Source organism: Oryctolagus cuniculus, chromosome 15 (genome assembly GCF_051225735.1).
Source record: "Oryctolagus cuniculus isolate XC-2025 breed Fujian yellow rabbit chromosome 15, ASM5122573v1, whole genome shotgun sequence".
Taxonomy (NCBI): domain Eukaryota; kingdom Metazoa; phylum Chordata; class Mammalia; order Lagomorpha; family Leporidae; genus Oryctolagus; species Oryctolagus cuniculus.
In genome coordinates this window covers 62,003,881-62,021,516 of record NC_142881.1, presented here as the reverse complement: position 1 = coordinate 62,021,516, position 17,636 = coordinate 62,003,881, and the positions used below count along the sequence as shown (strand labels likewise).

The 17,636-nt window shown below is 46.5% G+C and overlaps 1 protein-coding gene across 1 annotated transcript in view; it reads right to left on the bottom strand.

Moving 5' to 3' along the window:
• Window positions 1–17,314, bottom strand: part of SGPL1 (sphingosine-1-phosphate lyase 1) — a 53,877-nt gene extending 36,563 nt beyond the window's left edge. The window contains exons 1-2 of the mRNA XM_051823813.3: window positions 17,214–17,314; window positions 16,615–16,666 (exon numbers count right to left, since the gene is read on the bottom strand). Of these exons, the coding sequence (XP_051679773.1) occupies window positions 16,615–16,641 (27 nt within the window). The 5' untranslated portion in view covers window positions 16,642–16,666; window positions 17,214–17,314. The remainder of the gene's footprint in view (window positions 1–16,614; window positions 16,667–17,213) is intronic.
• Window positions 17,315–17,636: the final 322 nt, after the last annotated feature.

The following is a 17,636-nucleotide window of genomic DNA, read 5'->3' as shown; positions in this document are numbered from 1 at the left end:
GGGGTAAAGCAATTCACATTAGGCAAGTTCTGGGTTCCCTAGAGAGATACCCATGGAAACAGCTTATCTACACCTTGCCCCCCAGGGCTCCTTTTGGCCATTCCCCAAAGCCCACTGTTGCTATGAACATCAATCCTGCAAAGCAGTGACAGACTAGAGGAAACCTGAGAAAGCCCAGAGGGGGCCATCAGCATTAAAGGTATGTCATGATTTCCATCTATATAAAGAATCTTCTAGTGTTAAGGCTGCAATCAAACCACACAGTGAAACAGTATATATGAACAGTGACAGAAGAACACTCATTCAGATGAGCATTTCTTCTGATGATGCTAATTCCTAATTTACCCAGAAAACAAAGGATACCAATGTCAAAAGAAAACTATAGATATTCTCCACTCTTCACAGCACTGAACAAGAGACTGTAAAGTAACTAGTATTCAGAAGACAGTGAAGAATCAGCAAATGTAAACTAGTTTTTTGAAAGCCTTAAAATGAAGACATGCCTTACTAACATCTATAAAACTATATTCAGCAGAATCTATTTTCTCGGTAAATTGCTTTTGTTCTTAAGAAGATAATGGGGACTCCTTAAATTCCAAGGGGCTACTTTTAAAGGCGCTATCTCTAACTTCTCTAACTATAAGGACAATGGTACTGATGTAGATAAGTCCTGACAAGCTTTCTGAGCAGGCAACAGTTGATCACAGAAATTACATCTTCTGGCATCATTATAAGGTTATTACAAACAAGCTAGGACCAGTCCCCAGTGAAGAAGCACCTCACAGCACTGACAGCTCACTGCATTATTGGGCTCTGTGGGGTAACATAACCGATCTCCTTGGAAGAAAAAAAAAAAAAAGGATAGGGCGTTCCTTTGGGCTTCAAATCAGCATAAACCCCAGGTTGGGTCCTGATGCAACACTTCAGCCCTTGGGAAGCACAAAATCTAAGAGCTAAAAGGAACCTCTGAGAAAAAGTCCAACATTTTCACTTCACAGGCAGAGGCCTTAAAGGGAAATGGTGTCCCTCAGCTCTTGGAGATGAGTTTGAGACCCAGTGGAGCCCACACCTCCTCAGTCTTCAGTACTGATTCCCAGTGTTCACAGGCAGAACATCACTCACCACATTACATCCAGTGTTCTGAGCACAGTCGGCCTTGGGTGCATGTTAACATTCATAACAAACCGAAGCTGCACAGCCAGGCCATGACTATAGATAACCCCGCACATGGAGACTGCACAAGAACTTACTGTTATTATAGTTACACTTCCCACTGTCTTTTTCCTTATGGCAATACACTTTCCATCTATTCACACCTTTCATGCATATTTATAATTACAATACTTAGACTTCTATTTATTTCAACTTGATCTATGTATTTTCTCTCAGGAAACACAAGAGCCGTATGTGAGGACCACTAGCTAACTTCAACTTCAGCACGTTACTTCACCAGTTGGTACTTCTGTGTTACCTAGCCAGAAGAAAGGATACAGAGTAAATACACAGCATCTGTTTCCATGTGCAGTCCCAACCGGCAGATATTCTATAAACTATAGATAGTCTCCACTCTTCACAGCACTGAACAAGAGAGTATAATGTAACTAGTATTCTGAAGACAGTGAAGAATCAGGGGTAGGTGTGGCTGTGCACCTCCAGCCCCTGCTCAACAGAACGGTAGTTTTAGTAGTCTTTCCACAAGTAAAGCATGCTTGCTTTCCTTTGTTATAAAACTGGAAATGTACTCCTGGAGGGAGGGTGGGGGAGAATAAACCACTTTCCCAATCAATGTATATAAAAATGATAGTTAAGAATAGTCTCAGTCTTTTAAAAGTATAATAATTGAAAGAAAAGCTATGATAAACCTTAGCATGAAGATTCAAAATATTAACTACTTTAAGAAGCTGTTGTCAGCCAGCGCTGTGATGTAGCAGGTGTAGCAGCACCTGCAGTGCCGGCATCCCATATGGGCGCCAGTTCGAGACCCGGCTGCTCTACTTCCCATCCAGCTCTCTGCTATGGCCTGGGAAAGCAGTAGAGGATGGCCCAGACACTTGGGACCCTGCACCTGTGTGGGAGACCCAGAAGAAGCTCCTGGCTCCTGCCTTTGGATTGGCGCAGCTCCGGGTGTTGCGGCCATTTGGGGAGTGAACTAGCGGATGGAAGATACTTCTTTTTCTCCCTGCTCTCTATAACTTTGCCTTTCAAATAAATAAATCTTTTAAAAAATGCAGCAGCTGTTGTCAAAAATGAGTTATCAGCCTTTCTCTTCTTGTTCATTTTATTTCCAATCAAATGATCAGGTTTCAGCTGATGCCCAAAATGCTCAGCACAGAACATGCTCAGTTAACCTCATCATTAGACAAAAGGCAGCTGCCAGAACGCATGGGCACCTGGTACCCTCCATCCCCAGTGACACTGAACTCCTTGGCCCCCAGTCACATCACGGGAGCAAGATACGTTCATGAACATAAGATGACAGAGCAGAAGTCTACTCCTATTGTAAACCTGAAGCTGCTGGACCACTGAGTTTCCAACTTTTCTAAACAGCCCACAGAGACACACCTTACAACACAATCTAGTGAACGTGGAAACAGATTTTAAAAACCTAAATACTTCCGAAATAATATCTAACACCACATGACTTGTGAAATACATTTCCATTTCTTCTTTCTTTGTTTTTAATGTCTGACCTGCGACCTTGGTTCTGTGTCCCTCTAAATGAAGCATGACCTGTAGTTTTAGACTCTTGCCTCACAGTGACTTTACCCCTGGTTCCCTTTCATCTGGCAAGCGTATGTAATGCAGTGAAGGGAACTAACACTTGTGTTAGTTTCCACTCCACACGATCTCAATGCTTTTGTATACTTACGACCTCCTCTCTCCACATTTTGGTGAGGCTGGGATTATGGTTTGAAATGACAGGCCCAGGAGATTCAGCATTCTATCCAGTGGCTAGTACCTATGGGTACTAGCCCACAGCTATCCTAATGATAATAAACTCTCTCAGCCACCAAATCACTTCCCAAAGAACAAAAGATCCATAAGCAAACTTCCCACTGTGGCATTCTCTGCCTCCTCTCCCCACAAACACACCTTTTTGGAGAACTGATGCAGCTCTGACCAACTGACAATTACTGTTTGTTTTTTGTTGTTTTTTTTTTTTTCCTGATAAATTTACTCATCAGTAATGTACACCTAAAGAAACATCCTGGGGCCAGCGCTGTGTCATAACAGATAAATCCACCACTTGCGGTGCCAGCATCCTATATGGGCACCGGTTCAGTTCAAGTACTGGCTGCTCCACTTCTAATCCAGCTCCTCGCTAATGTGCAGAAAGTGGCCTAAGTGTTTGGGCCACTGCACTCATCTTGGTTTTAGATGGGCCCAGCTCTGGCCGTTGAGGCCATTTGGGGAATGAACCAGAGGAAGGAATACTTCTGGATCTCTCAATCTCTCTCTCTCTCTCTCTGTAATGCTCTGTAATGCTGCCCTTCAAATAAAATAAACAATTCTTGAAGGAAGGAAGGAAGGAAGGAAGGAAGGAAGGAAGGAAGGAAGGAAGGAAGGAAGGAAGGAAGGAAGGAAGGAAGGAAGGAAGGAAGGAAGGAAGGAAGGAAGGAAGGAAGGAAGGAAGGAAGGAAGGAAGGAAGGAAGGAAGGAAGGAAGGAAGGAAGGAAGGAAGGAAGGAAGGAAGGAAGGAAGGAAGGAAGGAAGGAAGGAAGGAAGGAAGGAAGGAAGGAAGGAAGGAAGGAAGGAAGGAAGGAAGGAAGGAAGGAAGGAAGGAAGGAAGGAAGGAAGGAAGGAAGGAAGGAAGGAAGGAAGGAAGGAAGGAAGGAAGGAAGGAAGGAAGGAAGGAAGGAAGGAAGGAAGGAAAGAAAGAAAGAAAGAAAAGAGACATCCTGTAACTTAACAGGACCAAAACAGGAAAGCTACACAGTAAACGACAGACCCACACCAGATGCTGCTTCTTCCCTTGAAGTGGGTCCAGTCCTTTCTCTAGAATCAGTCTGAGAGGCAAGCACCCACTTGGTGTACCCAGCTCTCAGACACTGGGAAAAGAGACACCAGCAGGCCTTCCTGTGAGTGTTAAAGCCAGATCCCAGCCCCATCTGTCCTCTAGATCAGCTAACTATTCCTGGCTAATATCTATCCCAGGCAAGACACCAATGAAAATCAAAACCTCCACCATGTAATCCTATAGAGAGCAAAGGGCTTGTTTTCCTCTTTCTTCACCTCTAGGATAATGGCACAATTCAACAGCCATATAGTTTTTCCCGAAAAGCCAGAAATTTGAGCTTTAAAACAGGAATGAGCTATTGAGGAAAAGAAAAACCTGTATTACTCAGTTTACCCACTGCCTGAAAAGCTTAAAATCAAACAGTACTCTAAGGACTGAGCCTGGGGTTAAGTAGGGCCAAGTTAAGAGTACAGAGGGGTCAGTACACTTATGCTTATTCTACTTCTTCCTTTAAAAACATGAAAAACAAAACTAAATGGTCTGATTCTCTTTCATGTCACATTCTGCAGAACTTCAAAGGGCAAAGTAAAACAGGTGAAAAAAACAGTGCCGTCTGCAGAGCCTGAAAAGGCATTAAGTGTCCCGGCAAAAACATCACAGCCCAAAGGAAAAACTCCCATGGGTCACTAAAGAAGAAGTAAGGATTGAGCAACAAAACCAAACAGCCACTACAAGCAATCAGTAGTAATGGTGATACAGCAACATCTGAAGCGACTGAATCATCATTTCTTGGGAGATAAAGAGCAAACCACACTTCCCCTAAAATTCCACTATGTGAGTCAGGGACGCAGGATGAGAAGTGCAACTCCAAGCACTTAAGAGTCCACATGTTCCCAGATATGACCAGCACTATTCCACAGGCACTTTTAATTCTAACGGCTCTCTACCTGGCCCTGGGGCATCCAGGCAAAGTGTCTTTCCATCACTGAGATACAAACAATCCTGCCCAAAGAGACAGATATGCAACTTTCCCAACTCATCAGGAAAAATCAAAGGTTCTAAGCTCATATAAGCTGATGGCCCTAAACACTGCTAAATGATCAAAGCATTTCATCAATTAATTAATTCCTTTTTGTACTCAGGACAACATATCAAGTAAGACAGATGCTGATTCTGTCAAGTAACACTCTGAGCAACTCGCTTCTGAACCACATCAGAAAGGTACATCAGAAAGGGCCTTGAATTAGGAAAGACCAAAATGCATAAAACAAGTTGAATGAGAGAGGGGACAGCAATTATGGGTAAGGCAAGTAGGATGGATGCAGGGAAACAATTCTCTGCAAACCTGCACATGGTCCGTTACTACATTTGCGATGATCTCCCAGCCTCTTGTAATAAAAATGTACGTGAATCAACGTGTAGATGCACAGATGCTATCTTCTGGGCACTAGCACGGGGCACTAAGCTGACGCTCAGAACACCTGCATTCCATACAAGAGTGCTTGGTCCCACACCACGCTCTGCTTCTGATCTAGATTCTTGCTAATGCATATCCCAGGAGGCGGCAAACGACAGTTAAAGTACTTCAGTACCTACCTCTTACATGGGAAACCCAGAAGATGTAACAGGCTCCTGGCTTCAGCCTGACCCAGCCCTGGCTGTTGTGGGCATTTGGGGAGTGAACCAGTATATGGAAGGTCTGTCTGTCTGTCTCAGTCCCTCTCTGTCTCTGTCACTCTGCCTTTCAAATAAATAAAACTAAACTTTAAAAAAAAAGTAGAAATTTTACTATCCTTTGAACACTAAAAATGAGAATGTCCAGATAAGCAAGCTCTGGTAGAAATAATCCCCTGTTCTTCATTCTGAAAGGAGAAGTCTTGACTTCCTTGAGGTTATCATAGTTGGGAAAGAGGTCAGCTGAGTGTCTTTCTTCCCATACTCCTCTTGCTAATAGGATTATCTTTCTTTGTTACAGTAAGACACCGAGACTTTCCAAATTCATAACCATTTGTAGGAACTCCCTGCAATGGCCATGTGGCTCTCATGGATGAGAAATACTGAGAAATGTGACTTAAATAAGCTACAACAGCTCCTTCTCTGGAGACAGCTAACATGAAATCTTGTTCAGAAGTATAAACAGAGATCTCTCCCTGGGCCTCTGACCCTCAACCTAGATAAACACCCTTTGGAAAGACTGCCTTCAAAATCCAGTCACCAAGGAGCTACTTTTAAAAACTGAAAAAAGCAGTTGAGGGTATTTAATTTAAAGTTAACATTCAAAAGTTTCAGATAAACTGTTAAAGGGTGGAGGATGTTTGCTTCAAATGGAAAAGTATGCATTATCTAAGATATCTTTCTGGGTTACCTGATTCTGACTGGAGAAATCTGAAAGTTATAGGTGACTGAAAGCAATGCAAATTAAATGTTCATCCATAAACAAACAAATTCTACCAGGTCCAGCAAAGGTTCAGATGACTTCCCTCCTCACTAGGGAAGCACTTACTTCTCCTCCACTTGTAAACTCAACATTCCTGATATATAAATGTATCGTTCTTTGGACTTCTCCTTTGAACTGCTTAACATCAACCTGGTTTCTTCTCATGAGTAAAATAAAATCTCTAATGTGTTTTTCATTTCATTTCTGTATGCAGGTTGTAATTTTTTTTTTTTTGGACAGGCAGAGTGGACAGTGAGAGAGAGAGAGAGAGAGAAAGGTCCTCCTTTGCTGTTGGTTCACCCTTCAATGGCCGCCGCAGCCAGCACGCTGCAGCCGGAGCACTACAGCCGGCGTACCGCGCTGATCCGATGGCAGAAGCCAGGTGCTTCTCCTGGTCTCCCATGGGGTGCAGAGCCCAAGCACTTGGGCCATCCTCCACTGCACTCCCGGGCCACAGCAGAGAGCTGGCCTGGAAGAGGGGCAACCGGGACAGAATCCGGTGCCCCAACCGGGACTAGAACCCAGGGTGCTGGCACCACAAGGCGCCGGCCACAAGTTGTAATTTTTTAGAATACTTTTAAAGATTTATTCATTTGAAAGGCAAAGTGACAGAGAGAGAGAAAGAGATCTTCCATCTGCTGGTTCACACCCCACTTGGCTGCAATGGCTACTGAGCCTGGTGGTAGCCAGGAACTCCAGGTCTCCCAGGTGGACAGCAGGAGCGCAAGCACTTGGGCTCATCTTCCACTGCTTTCCCGAGCTTTGCACAAGCAGCAAGTTGGATCACAAATATAGCAAATGGGACTCAAACCAGTACTCTAGTATGGGATACCAGTGTTGCAAGCAGCTGCTTAACCTGCTGTGCCACAACACTGGCCCCATTATTTTGTTTTTGAAAATTGGCTGGCGCGGCGGATCACTTGGCTAATCCTCCGCCTGTGGCGCCAGCACCCTGGGTTCTAGTCCTGGTTGGGGTGCCAGATTCTGTCCCAGTTGCTCCTCTTCCAGTCCAGCTCTCTGCTGTGGCCTGGGAAGGCAGTGGAGGATGGCCCAAGTGCTTGGGCCCTGCACCTGCATGGGAGACCTGGAAGAAGCACCTGGCTCCTGGCTTCAGATTGGCGTAGCGCACCGGCGTAGCTCCAGCCATGGCGGCCATCTGGGGGATGAACCAACGGAAAAGGAAGACATTTCTCTCTATCTCTCTCTCTGTGTCTAACTCTGCTGGTCAAATAAATAAATAAATAAATAAAAATTTAAAAAAGAAAAAAAATTATCTCTTAACAAAATCTAGAGAGCTTCAGAGGCCTGAAAATTTCCTTTCAAAAAATCCTTGTGGTTATAAAATCTTGCAAAATATTTACAAAGAGTTCAGGACATCCTGAAGGCCAATCATTGAGGTCTATAGTCCCCAATTAGTAATTCCTGCTCTAAAATTAATCTCAGAAGTAGCCTTAGTATTACAAAAGGTCCTATTATTTGTAAAATAAGTCCAAGATCTCTATATATCCTACAAGTGAGAACAAAACAGAAACATTATTAGACCAATCCATTACCTAAAATTTTCAAGGTAAGCCCAATAACTGCAATTAAAAAAAAAAAAAAAAAGCACAGTTCTGGTTCATGCCACAACATGGTAGACCTTGAAAACATTATAAGAAGTGAAAAAGTCAATCATGAAAGACACACATTGTATGAGATTATATGAAGCTTTCACATGGAATGTCCTGAATAAACAAATCTACAGACAGAAAGCAGACTCAGGGGAAATAAGGAAGTGACTGGTGAGTACTGAATTCCTTTGGAAAAATGTTCTCAAACTGATTGTGGGGCTGGGCATTTGGCACAGTAATTAAGATGCTGCTTGGGATGCCCACATCCCCTATCAAAATGCCCAAGTTCAAGTGCTGGCTCCCTCTTGTGATTCCAGCTCCCCACTACTGCACGCCCTGGGAGGCAGCAGAAGGTTCAAGTAGTTGGGTCCCTGCCACCCATGTGGGAGACCTGGACTGAGTTCTAGGCTTCCAGCCCCAACTGTTGCAGGAATTAGGGAAGTGAATCAACAGATGGAAGATCTCTCTCTCCCTCCCCTCTGGCTCTCTTTCTCTGTGCCTTTCAAATAAATAAATAATTTTTTATAAATGTGTTGTGGTGACTGCACAACTCTGTCAACACACACACACACACACACACAGAATTGTACACTTAAAAAAGAACCATGACCAAATAATTCCATTTGTGTTCACCAAATGTACTCTCAGCTAAGACAAATGACCTAAGATTCTTTGGATTCCCAGGTTTCCTTTAAAAAAAAAAAAAAAGAAAGAGAAAGCCTACTGAAAAAGTTTCCAAAAGGGACAAAGCAGAAGCGGCAATTCCAACGAGAGAAACGCTCTGGACTCCAAGTAAAAGCGACCATGAGTAGTAACTTTAAAATCTATAGGGCATTATGTACAAACCGGACAAAGAAGGCCATTATTGTCTACAAATGTATCCCTTAGGATTCATAAACATTCATCACTAACTGCTAAAATGAGAAAAGCTTAAAGCTGATTTTTATCTTTGGTAGTTCCTAAGCACATCCTAAACAGCAACTGCCCAAGATAGGTGAGAAGGGCAGTCACCGGTGAGTACTCTCCCTGAAGGACACTTCGTCACTCCTCCCGGGGACCCTCCGAGAGCCACGTAGTGTGTACCACAAAAAGGTAGCACTGATATTCAGTCTCACCGAGAAGCAGTGTGACCTCTGCCACGTGACTGAACCTCTGCGACTGGAGTCTCCTCACCTGCAGAATGCCAGTGCCACAACTCAACAAAAGACTGACAAGAAAAAGAAACCAGTCATAGGTCTGCTGTGAACACTAGATGTGATAAAAGAGTAAGGAAACAACCGCAGAGAATAAACTTATCAAATATTTGATGGATCTTAATTCTCTGATGACAGCTAGGAAAACAACTTCTGCAAAGCCCTAAGAGAATCCCAAAGGCGTGGAGAGGCTTAGATAGTTTGCCTGCCATGCCTACATTGTATTTCCTATAGACAGTTGTGATAAAACACATATTAGTAATGTGGTGCTCCTCAGATACCTGTAAGAAACATGAGAAGTCTACTCTTAACCTTCGACAATCTACTAAATAAATCAGAAGACTACAATGCCCTCTTACCCACCAACAAAACAGGATAAAATCAGTCACCTACTCTGTGTACACATCATAAACCTGTACGCATTCAGTCATCCAAACAGCCCACTGCTGACTACAAAGGGCAGCATCGGACACGCTTCCACAAAGAGCTGGGGGATGTGAACTCTGAGGCTTTCTTCTCCCCGGCCACACCAGCCAGATAAGGAGCGAGTCCACCAGGGCATTCTCCTATTTGCCCTAGATTCCATTCTGTGAGAAACTCAAAACAGAATTTTCTATTTGCCTCAAGTGTCTCAAAGGCTAGGTGCCATTAGGACTGGCACCACCACAGCACTGGTCTGTTCCTTTTCAGAGCCATCTCCACAGAGCGTGCTTCCCCCAGCTCTGAGAGCAAGCGTTAACAAGAGCCACTTCCATACTAGCACAAATGTTACTCTGCAACACTAAATCCTTCCCTTATCACTGCCCTCTTAATACTCAAAAATAATCAAGCTTGCTTCATCCCAAACGGTTATTATTTATAGACTAGATGAACAAAAATGCAGCAGGCTTCATTCTCTGGGGAAATTACAGAAAATTAAGCGCACTTCACATTTAAAAAGGTCCTATGCTACTTTGAGAAAGTGTGCTCAGTGCTCTAAGTCCAGGATGCAGACAGCAGATATTTAACAAGCGTTATCCAAAGGTAAACCCAAAAATATTATTAAAGACGACTCTAAAAGAGTATAAACTGGCACAATCACTTTGGAAAGCTGTTTTGTAGTATACATTACTCTAGCAATTCTATTTATGAGTACCGAAAGACACATTCAGGAAGCTAACAGTGTCATTCACAACAGCCAAAATTACTGAAAACAGTTGTTCATCAACTGCAGAAGGAATAAATCAGTTGCAACATATTTATACACAGTAATCCGACACAGCAGTAAGAAAAAAAGTAGTGGAACACAAGAGCACCCCTGACTCACAAAGGTTGAGCAAAAGGGCGGTGCTGTGGCATGGCGGGTGAAGCCCCTGCCTGCAACTCCAGCATTCCACATCGGCACCAATTCAAGACCCAGCTGCTCCACTTCTGATCCAGCTCCCTGCTAATGTGCCTGGGAAAGCAGCAGATCCAAGTGCTTGGGCCCCTGCACCCATGTGGGAGACCAGGAGGAAGCACCTGGCTCCTGGCTTCAGCCTGGCCCAGCCCCAGCCTTTGCGGGCATTTGGAAAATGAACCAGTGGGATGGAAGATTTCTCTCTCTCTCTCTTTAACCCTGCCTTTCAAATAAATAAATCTTTAAAAAAAATAAAGTTCATAATGGTAAAGTTCAAAAAAAGCCCCCATTTGGAAACAATTCAAATGTCCACTATTAATCAAGTAGATAAATAAATTGTATTGTAGTCAAATAATTAAAATACTGAACAGCATGAAAACGAATGAACTACATGCAGTAATAGTGGATGAATCTCACAAATACTGAACATAGAAAATCTCAAAAAATACATATAAATCCATTTATATCAAGTTAAAAAACAAAACTAAACTATGCATATGTAGGTGGTAATACTAATTTAAAAACAGCAACAAGGGAGTATTTATTCTAAAGGTCGGGATCGTGGTTACATCTTGATGGAGGGAAGACGGGAGGTATGTGACAAGGTAGGGCATATGGCATTGGGGTAAATGTTCTATTTCTTAACGTGGGCGGCAAATACAGGATTGTTTTCTGTAACATTCTTTAAAATGTAGCTATGTGCTTTAAACACACTTTTGCCTGTTTCATAAATTTCACACAAAAGCATCTTTAATTAAAAAGAAAGGTAAGTCCTTCTCCCCTTTCCTCTTCCTACTGAACAAAACATAACCTTGACAGGCGGAACCCACAGCTACCCTGCACCAGGAGAGGATGCACTCCTGGTGGGGATGCCACAGCCTGGAATCTCAAACACCTGAGAATGACCACGTGGGCCACATTTTTCTGCCTTCAAAGAAATATAACTTTTTTTTAAAATATCTCTATTGCGTTTGCTTTTTCTGTTACATACTCATCCAGCCCAATCTATCCTAACTGACTCATTTGGTGATTTGGACAGATGAAAACCTTTCCAACGGGTAAGCTTCCAACCGCAGAAAGGACTTCCTGAGAAAGTACTCGGCACTCACGCAGGACAGAGCACTGTGCGAGGGACTCCTACACAGCAAGAAGGCTGGACCACAGGACTTCTAAAGACCCTCTCAGCAAGTCTGACTCCATGGCTACTGACCACTGGCACAAAGCAGTTCTGGGCTTGCCAAAGCCAGTGACACTTCGGCTCTGAATCTATCTTCCTCCTGTTACTATCAGCAAGAACATTGCTCTTCCATAACAATTTATATCCTATCCATTTTCAGGACTGAGCCCGAGTCCTATCTTCCTGCTTTGCTTTTTAAAACTAACTTGACCTCAGCTTCGGCATGCTGGGCGTTCCTCTTCTCTCCTCCAGATGCTCCACGGAAACTTCTCCAGCTGTGCTGTGGCCCCCCAGGCGCTCGGTCCTCTGTCTGCCAGCTGGGTTGGCCAATGGAAATCAGGGTAGGGAAGAGCTGGAGGTATTTACTCCCCTGGACTCCCTCTCTGCCGGGGCACTGGCAGGCAGTGGCTACTCTCATACAGGTGACTTTCCCCTCCAGCTACACTCTCCAGATTCCAGAAACTACCCTCTCCTTTGTCCCCTCAGGTCTGAGAGTGATGGTATCTCCGGCTGCTGCCCTGGGCTGTTTCACCAGGCCCTGCTGGTTTTCCCTCACCTGCCCAGCCTTTGTGAATATCCCTGACCTCCTGGGCCACACTGCAAGAGGGCGCCAGATGACTGACACAGTCCATCAGCTGCCTTCAGCCTTCACTGTTCCATGCCCGCAGATGGCCCCGACCTCCCCTCACCCCACGGCATAGCTGGTCTCTCGGTAAATGGGCTCTGTTTACACATACAGGCTGATTCCCTACAAATCAGCTCCCTACGGAAAATTCTTAACGCCAGGCCAATTCTCAATTATGCCACCTATGTGTACAGACTGTATGCAATACTAGATTGGGCAAAGCCTAATTAGGAAGGTAAATGTTACTAAAAATTCCTGACACGCAGACTGCAAAGCTAAGCAAACACTGGGATCTGGAGTTTATTTATAACTCCCCCTGCCCCGAGAACAAAGGCTGCAGAAATTACTACTATTCCACTTCATTTATAAGATTGGACCAGTGCCAAACATAGTGCTCATCCTACATGGCCAATCATCAACAGAATTTTAAATGTCCTATCTGCCAGTCCCAGTGAACTTTTGCTTTCTCCTACCTAATTCTATAAACTTCAAATAACAGAAATGAGCTTTTGATGTCAATCTTTCAGCTTTATACTAAAATCCCACTTCAGATCAGAAAGAAAGTTTCCCTGAAAAACAATCAAAGGTCAAAGATAATGCTCAAAGAACTGAAAAGATTCCATTTTTAAACCAAAAAAAACAAACAAAAAACCATAACCAAGAGAGGCTTGCTGTTACCAAATCGTGAGTGCTGCAGAAACGCTGAGAAGGCAAACCTTTCCTAAGAAGGGTGCTTTGCTGAGGAGATGGTGCGGGACACTTTCCAACAGCACTGGGCCTATGGGCAAACATGCCCAAGCAGCACTGTAGCATTCCCATCAGGCCCCAAGACAAGACTCAGTCCCCACCCACACCATAGCACAGACCACCCAGACACCTGGTCATCTCCTGCCCACAGCAGGGTTTCTCAGCCTCAGTAGTATGAGGTTCTAAGCCCCATCATAGGGGACGAGGCACATCATGCAATACCAGCTGCATGCCTGACTTCTAGCCACTAAATGCCAGTAGCACCAGTCAGCTGTGACAATCAAAGACGTCTCCAGACATTGCCAGATGTCCCTGGGGGGCAAAACTGTCCCTGGCTGAAAACCCCTACCCTCTATAGACACTGGTCACTCAAACCCCACCCAGATCTCCCAGGGTGCACTTGCTAATAACCCTGATGCACCTATGAACACCAACTAATTTACTCATCATCTTTGGAAGGGAAAAAAGAAAAGTCACCAAAGGAATAGATTTGGCTTTATAATGCACCTTTTCCTTAAAAATCCTAAGGGTTTCATAACTTGCAAAGTGACGCCACCCTCCACAGAGCAGAGTAATACAGACAAGAAGAATGGCTGGCAACACAGAGAAAGGCTGCTACAAAATCACCAGACTGGAATTCTCTCTGAAAGCACCACCACTCTCAGAGAACACGACTACTCGGTATTCCGAGATGTCGGTAGACAGTGTTACGGTCCACACGTCACAAAAGAGCAAATGGAAAAGGCAGGCAAACGAATGAAGACCAAAGTGGCAGCAGGAACACACTGAGGCTGACAGCCCAAGCCCCCGGGTCTGGATTCGAGTTCTGCTATAAATGTACTCCAGGTGATCTCCACGTTTTACTCCGAACACAGTGATTTTACTCCTTATCAGACCCAACTTCCTTTTGTTATTAAAAAAAAAAAAAGTATTTTGTGAGGCCAGCAGGTTAAGCTGCCACTCTGGCAACAGCAACAGTATCCCATGAGTACTGGTTTGAGTACCAGCTCCCTGCCAATGCACCTGAGAAAGCAGTGGAAGATGGCCCAACACTTGGGCCCCTGTGGAAGACGGGGATGGAGTTCCAGGTTCCTGGCTCCAGCCTGGCCCAGCCCTGGCTGTCACTGCCATCTGGGGAATGGACCAGCAGATGAAGATCTCTCAATCCTGCTATATCTCTGTAATCTTTAAAATTTTTTTTCACTTTGTAATACCCTCTACTCTTCTGAAATGAAATTCAAAGACTACACCATCATATTCACAGATATTAACTTTAAGATTCTCAAGATAATTGCCCTCTCTGCAGTGTAAAAAAAAAAAAAAAACAACGAGATTTTATAATGAAACATGTATGCCAGAAGACAAGACAAGGACTCCTCTCGCCTCCCCACATTCACAAAGTGCCCCCTGGAGGGCAGAGCTAGTCCACCCTTTCTGCTCTGCACCAGTTCTCTCCCACAAGACACAACCACCAGCAACTTCTGACCCCTACCATGAAAACTGTCACCAACAAGTAGTGAAAGGAGGGACCTGAAGTCAGGTCACCTGAGCAAAACTAGGAAGACGTCAGTGCACTTTTCAAATGTTTTTGTTAAAATGAAGTTTGTAGAGTATCTACTTCTGCGCCTGGCATGTAACATAAGCTCAAAGAATTTAAACCACAGGAGTTATTTTATTACCCCTGTATCCACCCTGTACTGTTTCCTAGCTTTTGCTAGTTTATTCCATTAGCAGAAAGGACAGGTGGCTGACAGCCATTAGAGACATTCCAAACCACTAATACAGAAGAGGCTGCTCTGTCTAACCCCTACGACTGTCTCTAATTCTGATATGTTGGGATGCTGCTCTGCACGCAAGCTATCACGTAGGTCCTTTCTTCCACGGTGGAGGACCAACAACGTATCACATAAAGTAGCTGGAGAAACACCACGCGCTCTGCCCGGGGTGGGCTGGTGTGCTGCTGAAGACCCAGCCCTAGTCATCAGTTCTTTGCAGTTCGGCTCCAAACAGCACATTCAAGTCAAGGAAGGGATGAGCGCTTCAGTAAAAGCCCTTCACACAACGAGAATGTCGGCTTCTCAAAGTGGTGGCTGTTCAGGGCCACTCCTCCATGGATTAGCTCCTAAAGCAACAAAGCAAACCCCTAAATATCTGAGATTATCCAGTGAGGAAGGGAAAGGTATGGCAACAGATAGAGAAAAACTTCAGAACCGGTTCCAAGGTTAACATGAATACAAGCAACCACTGCTCACTGAAAGTCAACTCAGAGGCCCAAGAAGTAACCAGCACATCTCTGCACACAGAGAAAGATCCTACTCACAGGTGGCAATCTCCCACACACAGACACGCTGCGCTCTGAGAGGAGAAACAGACACAAGTCATACTGCTTAACCCTCCAAGACGCTGGCGGCATTTACCCCTGGGTGAGGAAACTACTGCAATGGGGGTGAAGGTGGACAGGATGGAGGGCACTGGGGGGAAGGGGCTGCTTCCTTCTGCAATTTGGTTGCCAATGTTTCTAACATAATGCTCTTGGAATGAAAATTTAAAACTGCATGTCTATTAATGAGCTATTAAAAATTCAGGTAATTTGGGGCAAGGAGCTATTTTAGGTGAACTTTTCATGGGGATCTGTGTCTCCCAAACACAACCTAAGGCCATCCTCATTCCCACCTCAAACTCAATCTCCCTCTTCTCTATCCCTCCTGCAGGATGTCAGCTCGGGTACAACAACCCTCACTAGTCGTGTTTCCCAATTTCCCAGTGCCAACCGACCTGCTGGTCGGTGAGATAGAGAAAATAATTACATGTAAATCACCGATTTTACACAAGCAGCTATCAAACTTATTCAACCAGAACTAAACCCAGATACTTTTCCTGTATCTCTATGTGAAAGCTACGGGCTCCCCACAAATCTGACACCAAAGAGCTTCCGTGGAATCATCAATGTCCCAAGAATAAAATGTCATTATGGTAAACGCTCTTCTGGCAATGCTTTTTTCGCCCAGCACAGAAAGCTCTCGGAGGGAGGGAACAGCCTCCACCAAAGCGGGCACACTTCTGGGCCACTGAAGAACTCGAGTTCCACGGCGTGTGCTAAGCCCTGGCTGTGTTCACAGCACCACAGTAAGTGCTTATTCATCTTCGAACAATTCAGGCATGGGATCTGTTTCCCGGGATTCTAACTCCAGTCTGGAAGACAAAGACTTACAAAGACACGGCAGACCCCGACCAAACTTAGTAATGGTTGGTGTTTTTTTTTTTGTTTTTTTTTTGTTTTTTTTTTTTTTAAACTGTCCGGCTAGCCAGGGAGAGGCTGAACCCAAGAAAAAGAGAGTGGTTAAGTTCTCCCAAACTGAAGAGGTCTTGTATTCACCCTGACCACGGAGCCCCAAGTAAAACGTGGCAGAAATAACCGCTCAGCTACCGAAGGCCAGCGTCGAGGGCGACCCTCTGCACGGCGCTCCAGGCCGGCCGGGCGGGACTCACCAGCGCCAGCAGGTCCGAGCCGGGCATCGCCTCGCCCACGTCCTCTCGGCGTCTGTCAAAGGGAAACACGTCTGTTCACGCGCGAGGCTCTGCCCGGCGGCCCACGCAGGGTCCCCTGCGCGGGCTCGGACCGCACCCCACCCTGCCCGGCGAACCGCGCTCCTGCCGCGACTCGCCCCTCGCCCACGGGCAGGCGCGCGCACAGAGCCGGCGGTCCACGGCGCAGTCCACGCAGGTGGACGCCGCCGGGGGACACGCCCAGCCCGTCCCGGCCGGGGTCCCGCGCGCCGAGCGCCGCCCCTTACCCCACCAGGGCCGGACTCCGGCCACCGCAACCCGGCCCCGCTCTCGCCTTCACCCGCCCTCCCCACGGCCAGTCCCTGGGGCTGAGGTCCGCAAACCCGGCCGCCGAGCCCTCCGCAGCGCGCCGGGGCGCGGGCCCGGACCCGGCTCCATCCTCTCCCTCAGCGCCACTCACGCGCCGGCCCCGGGCCTCGGCCGCCCGCCCCCCGCCCGGCCCGCGCCCTCCCCGGCCCCTCCGACCCTCCCCTCCCCAGCGCGCACGCCCCCTCCCCCGGAGCCCGCGGCGGCCCGTCCACCTCCTCAGGCCGGAACCAGCGTCCCCGCTCCTTTCCTCCGGCACTGTCCCTCGCCGGTCGGCTCCACCTCCCGCCTCTCTTCCTCAGCTCGCGACCGACTCGCACGCCGCGGGGCTCGGGCTCCCCCTGCCGCCGCCGCCGCCGCCGCCGAGATTGGAGGTGCGGCCGCCGGCGGCCCCGCCCCTCCCGGAAATAGCTCCCCCGACGCCGACCCGCCTCGCCGGGCCCCGACGTGCGCGGCCCCTCGCCGAAGGCGGCGCGCACGCCCGCTCCCGCGGAGCCCCAGTGCGCGTGCACGCCACCTGCTGGCCAGGCAGGGAGCGGCTCCAGGTCCTCTGGGGCTGGTCTCTCCCAGGCTAGCCTGAGGCGTGCTTGGTCGCCAGCCAGATGGTCACCAACCTCTGTTTCAGGCGGACTTTCTGA